This window comes from Mustela nivalis (genome assembly GCF_964662115.1).
Source record: "Mustela nivalis genome assembly, chromosome: 7".
NCBI lineage: Eukaryota > Metazoa > Chordata > Mammalia > Carnivora > Mustelidae > Mustela > Mustela nivalis.
Genome location: NC_139026.1, coordinates 52,557,423 through 52,571,729, shown reverse-complemented (window position 1 = coordinate 52,571,729; position 14,307 = coordinate 52,557,423). Strand labels below are relative to the sequence as shown.

The window sequence follows — 14,307 nt, the reverse complement described above, 5'->3', positions numbered from 1 at the left end:
CTGTATATTTGCTATTGTTTTTCCCTTTGGATTTGCCCTTGCCCTGTTGCTGGCCAGCCTGACTGAAATCAGTTCTCTCTTCATGACACAATGTAACATTCTTCAAACCAGATGTTTTAACTCCATCAATACTTGCAATAAAAAGTATGTTTTTTTTAAAAAAAAGGAAAGGAAGATAAGTGGGAAAATTAACACACAAAAGACATAGTCAAGAGGTGGTCAGTTTCTTTGGTATGGCTCATTTTCCCTTTAGAAACATTTTAGTATCAAAATTATGATAAAACCCCTCCTTCCTCTTTTTTTTTTTTTTTTTTTTTTTTAGGCCAAGAAGTGATCAGTAGGTGTGTACAAAGTCACACATAAATTTATTACCTTTTATTTATTTGTTTTTATTATATTTAGGGTAGAAAAGGATACTGAACATTGGAAAGAAAATCTTCCTGAGAAAATCATCGTAAAAGTTGACTGCATATCAACATTGTAAATGTTGTATTCTGTATTAGGAATTTATAAAAGAATAAAAGTTTCAATTATCTGTAAAATGAGCCTATCCTGAGGTATCTAATTGCATGTGTTTTGACAACATCAGATACACTACTTTTCTCAGCAGCCTGAAAAATTTACCTTTTGACAATTGGGATGGTAATAGCTCTTTGAAGAGGTATTTTTCTTCCAAGTGCAAACCCCTGTCTATTAATGCTTTTGATACTGCAGTCAGCCCTGGAACGGAAATGCTGAATTAAACTAATGAACTCCCACATGTCACACAACCGCTTTCTTTGTTTTCTCTTTCTTCCTGTACAACCTGTGCTGCTGATTCCAAAAGCAGAAAGCAGCATCCAGTGAACTTGAGAAGGAAGTTGTATACAAAATGACAACCGCCCCCCCCCATACACACCGCCCAGCCAAGTAATGGGAGAGGCCATTTAATTGTGATTGGTGGGTCCCTGTGACTTTTTCCATAATGTAGCTGATCCTTCGTTGACTTTAAAAGCAAAGAGGTACAGAGAGCGGCAGTGTAGAAGGAAGAAAAGAAAGTGGATAATTGGGGCAGTTAACATCTACTAAGAAAAAAGAGAGAGAGAGACTAAATATATACCTTGAAGTCTTTATGATTCAGATCCTGGGATAAGATGGAGCCCATCATTTTTCTGAGCACCTTTTTGCTTCATTTTGCTGTTTCTGTGGCTTCAGAACCGTAAGGAAATGTTATATCCTTTATTCCTACTATAGTACTAGCAAAGTGAACTTATTAAATGCGTTCTATGTTAAAATTTGACTGTAGTTCCCCATTTCAACTTCTGAGACTGAGTGCTGGTTTGCCTTATAAATTCTGAACAAGTGTAAGAAGGGAATTGACATCTTTTTCTTAAGATAACCCTCTCTGCAATACAAGTTTATTGTATGTAATACCATGAAAATATTTCAGGAATATTTCAATAAGCCAAAATTGTTTTCATGTTTTGCCTTTTGGCTACACTTGTTTAAAGTGTTGATCACTTTCTTCGTGTAGACAGTATATACTATGGGTCTCCTCCGTGATCCAGAGTCATTCTACCGAAAAGGCTTGTCTCCACCTTTCAAATCTCAATGAATCTGTATCCTTGAGTGTCGTCTTAGAATCTGATGGCTACAATACCACTATTTTTGACCAGTCTGTGGAAGAGGATAACTTTTATGCTTGTGCAGATTTCCAGGTGAGGCACTAGATTTGCCCCTTCTGATTTTCTGTTAGGGTGATGAAATTATGACATAAAAATCATTTTAGGAGAGATAAATCTTGATTTGGGATGAATTGTGGAAGCTAGGAAGTGGAATTAGAGAATTCCTGAGAGGAACCCATGCAACAAAATTTGTGAAATATTGCCATTTTTCTTTCACAGGAAGTGATAATAAAATGCAATCACTTCTTTTTAGATACAACCATTTAACAATATGAGGAAAGAGAATCCAGAGACAGAGAAGCTAAACTGGGACTCAGGGCAATGAAAAAAGAAAACAGAAGATTAGCAGGCATAAAAATAAGTTTATTAGAAAATGCCCTAATGCTATTTAAATAAAAGAATTGTAAAAAGTGGTGCCCATATCTCCCATTAAGAAATAATTTACTTTCTGGAGGCTCTCAGCTTGAGAAACCAAATTAAGACATTGTTTACAAGCTTGATGTCTAAAAATTGTTTTCCCATTCTCTGCTCTGTAACATAAACAGGTTTCTCAGAAGTCGTCTGAGCAGTTGGCTTTTGTGACATTGCTGGCTAAGGGAGAGACGCTTAGAATCTTCGAGAGAAGATCTGTAGCACTCACTTCAGAGGAGACAGTAACTTTCATGCAAACAGATAAACCCATCTACAAACCCGGAGAGAATGGTAAGTCAGTGTTTGTGTTTCCTTCATATCACTGGCCTCAGGAGCACATCCTCAGATTGAGAGCAATCCAAACACATGAATGTCAGAGTCTTCAGTTTAAAATGTGCTTCATCCTCTCAATCTGCCTGCTGCTCCCCCTGCTTGTGCCCTCTCTCCTGCACACGTGCTCTCTCTCTGCAAATAAATAAAGTCTTGGTGGTGGGTATTATGGAGGGCACGTATTGCATGGAGCACTGGGTGTGGTACATAAACGATGAATTCTGTTACACTGAAAAGAAATTAAATAAAAAAATAATTAATTAATTAAAGTTATGGGATTGTGGATTTCTTGAATTTCCACTGTTTATCTAGATCAGTTATGAAACAGTTTCCTCCAACTCCATTAATTGAATCCTTCACTTCTTCAACTCACGCATGCCACTTTTGCTGCTTAAAAATTCTAATGACAGACTTCCGTAATACAATTACTACAAGCATGGGACGTGGAACAAAATTATTTGGTTTCATTTGTTTCTCCATAATGTACCAATTGGGCAAGCTAATTAAACCTGTGTTTAAATTCATTTCTTTTCCTCTTTAGAATAGAGATACTAAAAATGACTCACTTGCAGAAATATTGTGAGAATAAAATAAGATAGTCAATGTAAAGTAGTACCTAGCACCCAGTAAAGACTCTGCAAATGATATTATTATTATTATTATTATTATTATTCACACCAGTAGAAATCATCACAAATCTGATAACCTAAGCATAGTCCTTCTAATTTTCTTTATTATTGCATTAAGTAAAAGGCAGCAGAAAGAACACCAAACTAGGATTCTGAAGGCTGTGGTCTTGTTTTGAGTTTGTTGATAAATTACTGGGTTTAGTCAAGTAAATTCAGCTCTTTGAGACGTTCAGTTTTCTCATTTGTAAAATTAAGGGGTTGGATGACAGCATCTATGTATTATCTTCTAAAATTATGTACTTGTATGATTAACTTAAAAGAAATAAAAGAGTTAAAACAGAATTCATATTGTGAGATTTTTTTTGCTGCATTGCATTCTATCCGCTTGTTAAAATGCTTTGATGACAGTTATTATACAAAGGTAGTTAAAATGGTCTTTCTGGAATTCTGCTGAAATTAATTTAATGTTTGCTAACATTAATAAGTTTTCCAAGAAAATTATAGGAGGAATGTAGCTTCTACTATATATATTTCACATTTGTCTTTCTATGATTAATTCCATCACCAATTTTTAAGGCATCCCTGTGGGCCATTAGGGTAGAAGTTTCTGGTGGTGGCAGCAGCTAGTGTCAGCTTTGGTAATAATAACAAAGCAATTGACAACAGAGGAATTACAAATGTATTAATAGGAGACCGTTCAAAATAGAACCCAAATTTCAAAGGGTCAAGTGAGAGCTAGGGGAGAAGGGAGTATAGCATTCTATAGTAGCAAGGTGATTAATTTCTGTATCTATTTATAAGCAATCATACCTGGAAAGGAAATAACAAGAAAAAATATTGTCCCCTCTTCCTCTTTTCTTTTAGTTCAAATTCGCATTGTGACACTGGATATCAAGTTCAAACCTGTTGAGGATTTGGTGAGTTCAATAATTCGAATGGTACAATGAACCTGAAGCAAATTAAACAAATCCATTGCTATGTAAAGTGTCATCAGAAAGTTTTCCATAAGTACACAAATCAGTTCTAGCATGGAATGCTATACAGGTATACTTTCAATGCTGACCGCCAAATTTAAAACTTCCCTTTATAGTGAGCTAACTGATAGGGTTTTTTTTAAGCCTTCTTATAATATAAGGGGGGAAATGGGTTGCATGGAACCTGCTTTTGACTTCACGATCTTCCTCAGCATTTGGGGTTTTCTTGGCATGCTTCGTTGTAGAAATTTGTCTACAAGTACAATATTAACCTGCATTTTTTTTTCTTTTCAGTATCCATTGATCACACTTCAGGTAAGCGATCTACTTTATCACAGTTTCTCAAGATTATTTTCTGAAAGCACTCGCTTTCTATTTTTTAAATTTTATTTATTTTTTTATTATGTTATGTTAGTCACCATACCATAAAACGTCATTAGTTTTTGATGTAGTGTTCCAAGATTCATTGTTTGTGTATAACAGCCAGTGCTCCATGCAATCTGTGCCCTCCTTAATACCCACCACTGGGCTCACCCATCACCCTACTCCCCTCCACTCCAAAACCCTCAGTTTGTTTCTCAGAGTCCACAGCCTCTCATGGTTTGTCTCCCCCTCTGATCTCCTCCCCTTCATTTTCCCCTTCCTTCTTCAAATGTCCTCCATGCTATTCCTTATGTTCCACAAGTAAGTGAATATTTTCTGAAAGCACTCATTTTTTAAATATTCAGATAAATCCCATGTAGTTAGAAATTAAGATAACTGAAATAAGGAGGCAAAAAACCTTTATCTACATATGCAGTGTAAGGCATCAGATGAAGATGTATGAAGGGCTGCCATGTTTAGTGGAGGTCCTGTGTGGCAAGCAGCATAATGAGTTTTCAGGGAAAATGAAAGATTGGGCTCCTTCTAAGGGAAGTTTATATTTAAAATTGCTTGGTTTGGGCTACTGGCTCTTTTGAACCTTAATTTAATCACATCTTATCTTAAGGAAATAGAAAACCTAAATGTGTAAAGATTTGAAGTAAGTTAGGTGATATTATTACAAAATGGATGCTTTGCTTTCAAATCTCTATTGCAGTGTGACTTTCAAACTCATTTCAAATCTCATGTCTGTCAGTAAATCATTTGTAGCAATCAACTCCAACATAAGCATTTTAATTTCTACATGCAATATGTACCATCACTATTAACTCAGTCTAAATGTTGTTACATTGAGATCATCATTAATAAACATGTATGTAAATGCCTACTTCAAATAAGCTTCTTTATAATTTGAATTTTTTTGACTCTGCTATATGGGTGGCAAATAGTTCATCCTTCTAGTAGGATAAATATCAAATTTATTGATATACTGAATACAAGTAGAAGTCACTGGGAGATTATTCTTGTAGAAATAATCTCCCAGTGACTTCTACTTGTATTCAGTTGGCCAACAGTTGGTCATGGGCAATCCTTACTGAAAGGCTGCATGGAAAATTAATTTAGTTTTCTAGACTTAATCATAGAGGAAAGGAAAAAGAATTAAAACTAAGTGAGTAGTAAATACTATTTTTGTTTCTTTGTAGAAACCTTTTTATCAGGAGTTCTTTACTCATAACTGGATGCTATCAACAAACTTATGGAACCAGGTTCACATAAGCTGCAGTATACTAAAAGCAAATAAAGGAGAAAGGGTGGCATTATCTATCTTTCTTTTTTCTTTTTTTTTAATTTTTATTTTTAAAGATTTTATTTATTTATTTGACAGACAGAGATTACAAGTAGGCAGAGAGGCAGGCAGAGAGAGAGAGAGGAGGAAGCAGGCTTCCTGCTGAGCAGAGAGCCTGATGTAGGGCTTGATCCCAGGACCCTGGGATCATGACCTGAGCTGAAGGCAGAGGCTTAACCCACTGAGCCACCCAGGTGCCCTATCTTTCTTTTTTCTTGTGTCAATCCTTTTTTATTGTAGAACTTCCATTGAACCACTGTTGCATGCAATGTAAAAATTCATCACCAATTTACTTACCAAATGAACACCAGGGACAACTAATTGTGAGGATAAATACCTCCTTATGCATCTGTTGGTGTGGGTCTACTCTACTTTGGAAAACACTCCACTGGAGCAGACACACTGAGTTTTAAATTTTTTAACTTGCAGCTCTGGTTCAGGAAGATAAAAATTCAAAGCGCTCATTACAGGTTATTGTTCTTATCTTTTGGGGGCTTACTAGAGATATACTAGATCAGCTGAATATTAATATTAATTAAATCCAAGTCCTTGAGAAAGTAATGTTATTTTTACAGTGTGAGATATGAGTTCAATAAAATGGTAGTTTTCTTTACTTACAATAACTACAGAACAATAACTACAGAACATACCCAAAATAAAGAAGGAAATACTAATACTCTTTATGACCTCTGATTTTTTTTTCTTTTTTATTTCCAGGATCCTCAAAACAATAGAATTTTCCAATGGCAAAATGTGACCTCTTCTCAAAATATCACCCAACTCTCCTTCCAACTGATTTCAGAACCCATGTTTGGAGATTACTCTATTTTTGTGAGAAGAAAATCAGGAAATACATTGACACACCAATTTACTGTTGATAGATATGGTAACCAACTACTGCTTGGTTGTTCTGTATAAATGTAGAGCTCAAAGGACTCAACAAAACAATTTTTATGTTAGATTTAAGCAAAAGTCAATGAGGCTTGATTTAGTTTTCTGTCATTTTCCTTTCTTGGGGTTTTCTGCTTTATCATCTTTCTTTTCTTGTTCCTCACTCCTGGTCCCATTGTCTGATTCTAACCTCTGACTCTTCTACCAAGGAAATATCTTCTACAATCCAGACAATCTTCTACATGATGTAAAAGATTACAATAAATAAAATGTGGTGTTCTGAGAGCAGGAAAGAGAAAGGAAAGACACTATCACTTACACATAATTTGGGGCAGTTGAATTGTGGTTTATATAGGTGCATACATAGGATAGTGTTGTGCACAGAGGTGTACTTAGTTACATGATTGCTCTAAGTTTTTCTCACCAGTGATTGTAGGAACTGAAGTCTGTTTCTTTGTATTTCCAGTGTTACCCAAGTTTGAAGTTAAGGTCAGTGCACCACAAACAATAACTATTTCGGATGATGAATTCCAAGTGAATGTATGTGCTAAGTAAGTATTAAGGAAATTTGACTACACAGGTCAATACAAAGCTCAGAAAGAATGAGAAATGAAATTAACCATGTAACTTTAATTACTTATCTGCTTACATTAAGATTATTAGAGAAGTCATGAATTTTCATTGTAAAATATTTGAAAGAGATAAGGAAAAATATAAGAAATTACATATAATTAATTCTACCAATTGCCATTTGCATTGTGATTTATTTTCTTCCAAACTTTTGTGAATATTTTGCACAACTGCAATCATACTTTTCTACCCATTGTAATTAAGAAAACGTGTCTTCATACTCAGCCACACTTTCATAAATCCTAATTCCTTGCTGCATAAACATATCACTATAAGGTCATACCAAATTAACTCTTCTTTTATTATATAACACATAAGAAATTTGATTTTGTTTTCCCAGTAACAAATACTATTATAGCCTATGTCTTTGTGTATAAGTGTATAAGAACTTCTGAATTAAAAAAATATTTACTTAATAAAGATGTCCAGTATTGGAATTATCAAAACAAAATGTATATGCTCTTTCAGGTTTTGATTGCCATATTACCCACTAAATAGTTGTGTCAGCATTCAGTTCTAACAACTGATACAGAAGTACCTGCCTCATTAAATCATCACCATAATTGGAGTTTTCATTTAAAAAATAAATGAAAGAAAAGAAACTCTTGAAAATGTCATAGTGGGGGGAAAAAGATATTTTATCAATTTAATTAGGATGAATTTGAATCCTCTTAATGTGAAAAGAATTTCTATATGATTTGAGAAATTTTCATTTTCTTTTTGAGAACTTGTTTCTAATGTCTTACATTTTTTAAGTGTGATGCCTTTTCTCAAGTTTCTGATAATATGTAATATAGTTACTATTTACTGAATGCTGATGACTGCATTGAGCATTGCATTCATTATATTCTTACGACAGTGCTATAAAACACAAGCTACTATAATCTCTATTTTAGAAAGAAATATAATAAGATACAGAGAATTAAAATAATTTATCAATTAGTGGAGCTTTGGGATGGCAGACCTAGCACTGGATTTAGACAAATGCTATTTGGCTTCAGAGGTATTGTCCTAACCAAGACCTCTGTTATAATTTATGTAAACAATTAAAAATGTAATATTTGATGTATTTGTTTAAACTGTTTATTTAATTGAGGACATGGAAATTATTTGCTTTTGAGTATTTTCAAAGTATTTAAATTTTTTTTAGTATTTTTAAATTATTTTGAGACTATTCAAAGTATTTTAAGGACATATTGGGTAAAAGGCTGACACTTTTTACAATGTCCTTTGGACTCTAGGAAAATCATAACAATAATTTTCTTGTTGTTGTTTCAGGGAAGAGTAGCTTACATGTGCCAGAATTTCATAAATGTAATATATGAGAGATGGAGATTACATGTGTTAAAAATAAGGGAATAATCAATATAAGCTTCAAAAAGTCCAGGGTCCTAACCTAATTTTACTAGTAAAACCCTACTGGAAGCCAGAATTAATAAGATTAACACCTATAATTAATCTTCCCATTGTTGTGCTAAAAAAGTTCAAACCACATATCAGGAAAGCCAACATATTTATCAAGTAACGCCTTCATAAGAGACGTACTAAGTAAGCTAAATGCTGATACAGAATTGGGACTTCTTGACCCTTCTTTAACATTACATTCCACTTAAATTTGACATTAAAGAGTATGTCAGTATCAGCAGTAATGATATCCCACAGAAGCTCTGCTGGCTACAAGGCTATTTGTGGGCAGGCTGCAGGAACAGGAGGAACGAAATCAGGATGTCCAGGAGTGGACAGGAGTGAAGGAGTTGCCTCCTTCGGGTTGTATGTACTGTGCTCTGTGCATTGTTTCTTTAGTATTCCCTGGGACTTAACTTGGGACAGCTAAAAACAATAGCAAATCAGATTATATTAGCCAACAACTTCCAAGATGAATTAAGCTTTTAGAAGGAAGGAAAACTTGACTACAGGCAAAGGCATTTTAATAAACTGCATTGGTATCCACCAAAAACTTTTCAAATCACAAAGGGATAATATTTATTCTTTTTGATCTGTTTAAAAATTTGAGCTACATATTTCATGAGCCTATGTTAACCCATAGATAACACTACAGTGAGAGTTTTCTTTTATAAGAAAAAGACAGTAAGAAGAACTATAAGACATGTGCAGGTAGAACATTTGTGCCCTGATCTTAGTTTTCCCTCTATTTTGCATGTAATTGATATTTACAGCTCACAGATGATTTTAGTGATTTAAGTTGAGTCTCAAAAGCATTGAGAATTTTTAAATAGAGAAAAGCCAATTAGTGAAATGTGAAGAGCATGGGCTATGGGAAGTGAGGAAGATGGAATGGAATATGGAATTTCAATTTCACATCTTACAATGTGGAGAAGTGCGTTGCCTGATCTCATTTCACTAACCTGCACAATGAGATAATAAATCTCCATCTCAGGGTCACTTAAAAAAATAAATGAGAATCTATGTAAACATCAGGTATATACGAGTGTCCAACAATTAGGAAAATTATTATAATTGGTAAATGGAATTATATTCAGTTTTACTATTCACTAATCTCACATTTATTAACTGTTTTTCTAAATGTTAGTGGAAACAATCCTCAAGTAACAAAAAATCTCAAATCAACTGTATTTGCCTTTAACTGAAACTTTAAAAAAATGTGTTGTAGTTTTTTGTGTGTTTTAGGAGAAAGTGAGATATTTATTTAACCCTACCCCTAAGACGTTATGTGTTTCATTAGTTTATCTAGTTTATGCTAATCTCCATACCTTCTACATTTATGGAATGCACAATGAGAATTGTTGTTTCCAGTATTGACCTAGAAGATTCTAAGATCCTGAATAATTCACGTGTTACTTATATACATTTATATTTTCTGCTAAAGAAAAAAGTGCTGCAAATTTTATAATTTTTCTAAAATATAATTTTAATATAATTTTTAAAATATATAATTTTAAAATATAATTTTTAAAAAATCAATTTAATCATTAAATTTGATTTACTGAGATTTTAGATTCTACCTTACCTCGAATTTGATTTTTCTTGTTGTTCTTCTTCTTTCTTTCTCTTTTTTAAAGTAAGCTCTGGACCCAACATGGGGTTTGAACTCAGGACCCAGAGAGCAGGCGTCACATGTTCTACCAGCTGAGCCAGCCAGGTGCTCCCTGAGTTTGATTTGTTACAAAGCAGCCGAATCCTCATAACAAAATCATGTGCCTAATTTAACCCAAATTCCGTGGGGAAGATAGCACTAATAGATGAGGATCACAATTGAATTTGGTCATTGGAATAGTCCTAGACTACAGATTTCATATATAATTTCTGAAGAAGCCCATCAAATACTCCCATGGTATTGTTCATCTATAATTATGTATACTTCCTCCTACCAGGTACACATATGGCCAACCTGTGCAAGGGAAAGCCCAAATCCGGGTGTGCAGGGAATATTTTTCCTCTGGGAATTGTGAGAACAACAACAATGAAATATGTGAACAGTTTATTGCACAGGTACAGATCATCATGTTTATTTAAAAAAAAATGTTCTTGTTCATCTCATTCTGTAGAGAAGGATAAATTCTCCCTCTACCCTTCATGGTCTTCCACTGGACGAAGAATTAAATTTACATGAAGCAGGTTAACAGGAGGAAAAAAAAACACAAAACAGTTTTATTAGGTGCACATGGAGGTCCCATAATGAAACTGAGATCTAACAAAGTGACCAAGGCAGGTAGTTTTTATAGTTTTTAGACAATAAATTTGTGAGGAATTGACAGGATAAAGAAAACAGATGTTTGGGAGCTTTTAATTAGTAAGGAATTTTTTTTTATAAATTTTATATTTTTTATAAACATATATTTTTATCCCCAGGGGTACAGGTCTGTATTTAAAATAATCAATATGCCGAAGTGGCACGTTTGGGGAAGCCTGCCCTCGGCCTCTACAATTTCATTTGTAAGAGGAACTTAACAACACTATTTTCATTTTGCGGATAATGGGGGTTTCAACTAGATAAAGTGAAGAACGAAGAGCAAGTACAACATCCTCCAATAGTCTCTTGTTCTCTAGGCCATGTAGATTGTTACCCACGGATGAATTCATAGAATTGTCAAATGTGAACAATCTTATTGGCTTTCTTGCTTTATATACTATCTACTGACCTCTCTGATCTTTCTGCGTGGAATCATTAGTTATCTGTTAAATAAATGAATCCCTGATCATACGCACCATGCAACCTAGAACTGTCCTTGTGGAAAAAGTTCATTTGAAAACACCAGCAATTCCGAGTATCTACTTGTATTACTTTAGATTTGAGGTTCATTTGTGAAGGCATGATTTGTTTTCCTAATATGTAGCATCTTCACGTAAGTAAACAATTCTGCCCATTTGTTTGAGAAGCAACTTTGGACTTTGAACATGAAATCTGTATACAGTTCAGTTTATGATTTAAGTCTGATTGTCCTGAAGTTACTCACCAAAGTGATGAACATGCTTTAGGTAAATATCAATATTTGGTCAGGACAAGCAGAATTCTTTTAGAGAGGAATGCAGGTGAAGAAAGGCTGAGTGGAATTCTTCCACATAAGCAGCACATTTTCCCATGGTGTGATTATAATGTACATTAATTAACTATTTTACCAAGTGATAGGTCTTCTCTCGGCTAATGCCCTTTTTCCCCCATTGTGAAAATAGAGCAGTAAATAATCTGCTAAAACTATCATCTGAGTGGTTTTACTTATTTGATATAGATTCCTTGGGGTGGGTTCCATGAGTTAAAGTAGATAGATGATAGATAGATAGATAGATACAATTATATATACATACAATTTTAATTTTAAAAAATATTATGTTATATTATTGTCTAAAAAGTTTTTAAGCATTCAAATTATTGTCAGCAACATGTGAGAACACTATATTTCCCAAATTACTCTCATCTGTATATATATAGCGGTTTTGAAAATGTTGCCATTTTGATAGAAATTTGTTTTAATTTGCATTACACATGAGTTTGAGCATATTTTCATATTCTTGTTATCAGTTTAAGTTTGTTCTTTTAAGAACTCTTAATTATCCGTTTTTCCTGTTCATGTGAAATTGAAACTTTCTTTTATTATAAATATTACCCTCCATCCTCTAAGCAAATCTTTTAAGTCTGTTATTTAAATACCAATTTTGACTGTGTTATTTTTGAAATATCAAAGTTCTTAATGTTTATAAGTTCTCGGCCTTAGAAAAAGTTCTCACCTACCACCATGTTGTATATACAGCTATTAAAGCACTTTAAGATTTTAAACATTTCTCTAATCAACATAAAATAGTTTTTGATTATATTCTAAAATAAAACATTTTGTTTTCTTCTAAATGGATGGTCAGTTGTATTCACACCTAATCTTATACAACTTTGCTCTCCCTCTTTATTCTACGTCATGCTCATAAAAGTTTTATCTATTTTATTGGCCTTTCTTTGACTTGCGTTTTATTATTTTCTTTCTGATATTATTTTTGTGTTCCTAAATCATTTTTATTTTCAACATATTCATTCTTTTCTCTAAAATTTCATTTTGTTGGTTTTAAAAAATGTTAGTTCTTTCTTTTTGTTAAAAACACATTGTGTGGGGCTCCTGGGTGGCTCAGTAGGTTAAGTCTCAGACTCTTTGATTTCAGTTTAGGGTCATGACCCCAGGGTCCTGGGATTGAGCCACATGGGGCTTCCTCTTCAGAGGAAGGTCTGCTTCTCCCTCTCCCTCTGTCTCTCCCCTCTGCTCTTGCTCTCTCTTTCACTCTCTCTCTCTCAAACTAAAAACAAACAAACAAACAAACAGAAAACCCTTTGGAAAATAACACATACACACACTGTGTTTTACTTTTTCCTTTAACCATAGCTTAATACCATAAATTTTCATGCAAAGCACTTTTTTCCTTGGTATTAATGTTGAGATTCTTATCTCTTTGTCTCAGGGCTTACTGAAAAACATTTTTTTCTTAGTTTCAAGGCACTTAAGATTCTTCTGATGACATTTTACATTTCCTTTTAATTTGAGTTGTAAATATATGAAGTAAAATTTTCTTTTTTAAAATTAATGTTATAGTTGATAATTTAGAGGAGCACATATTCTCCAATCAGAATTCCTAGCTACCACTTTGTATCTGTGTGACCTTGAGCAGATTATATAACCTACTTCTATTTCAGTTTATTTATCCTTATAGTGGAGGTCTAGCTCATATGGTAGTTTTGAGAATCAAATGAATTGCTATATCCCTCTAATATTTTAAATTTAGAATTAATAGGCACTGTTTATTTTATAATATAATTAAATCTATATTTCTCTGATTCTTGATGTCACTAATGAAAGATTATCCATAGATTTTTCCTTATTTTAAATGAACAGTTTACCTTAAAAAGTGTTTTGATGTTACACACTTGAAGACTCAAGATGATTTTAATCTCTAATTCTTAAAATATCATTCAGTTCAAGACTCATTCTTTAATTTATTTCCATCTACATTATTTTCAGTAAATCTATAAAAAATACATTACCTCCTTAACTTGCTTTAGTTGCTGTTGAAATCCCACCCCTTCTTTTGTAATTCTTGGTCATTCAACAAGTTTATGGGGTGGTGTGAGGGAGTTAGAAATCTGTGCTAAAACTCTACATCCTTTTAAGACTTTTAATCCCTAATCTTTTTGTTATACCTTCTCTTCATTTTTCAGTTGAGAAACGGTTGTAACACTCAAACTGTAAACACAAAAGTCTTTCAACTCTACCGTTCAGAATTTTTCATGTCATTTCATATCACTGGAACAGTTACGGAATTTGGGACAGGTAATGACCACATTTTATGGGCAACCTGGGGATATATGCAGCTCACTGGAGAGAAGTTTATCGAGTCCGCAATATTCACCAAATAAAGATCATTCACTCTTCCACATTGTCAAGTAGAGTATATTTGTCAATAGGCCAACCTGAAGGTTGCTTTTGAAAAGACTTTCTACATAATATGTAAAATAAACAAATTATGTAAATGCTACATATTTATATCTGTTTCTGTGCCTGCATCAATCAGAACAAGGCAATTTCTCCTGAAGTAGTAGAGCTAAGCTAATAAAT

At 33.6% G+C, this 14,307-nt stretch overlaps 1 protein-coding gene across 1 annotated transcript in view; it reads left to right on the top strand.

Moving 5' to 3' along the window:
- Positions 1-928: 928 nt before the first annotated feature.
- Positions 929-14,307, top strand: part of LOC309868431 (ovostatin homolog 2-like) — a 44,569-nt gene continuing 31,190 nt past the window's right edge. The window contains exons 1-9 of the mRNA XM_082738277.1: positions 929-1,198; positions 1,514-1,697; positions 2,210-2,366; positions 3,899-3,951; positions 4,303-4,323; positions 6,434-6,602; positions 7,074-7,158; positions 10,591-10,708; positions 13,911-14,022. Of these exons, the coding sequence (XP_082594403.1) occupies positions 1,134-1,198; positions 1,514-1,697; positions 2,210-2,366; positions 3,899-3,951; positions 4,303-4,323; positions 6,434-6,602; positions 7,074-7,158; positions 10,591-10,708; positions 13,911-14,022 (964 nt within the window). The 5' untranslated portion in view covers positions 929-1,133. The remainder of the gene's footprint in view (positions 1,199-1,513; positions 1,698-2,209; positions 2,367-3,898; positions 3,952-4,302; positions 4,324-6,433; positions 6,603-7,073; positions 7,159-10,590; positions 10,709-13,910; positions 14,023-14,307) is intronic.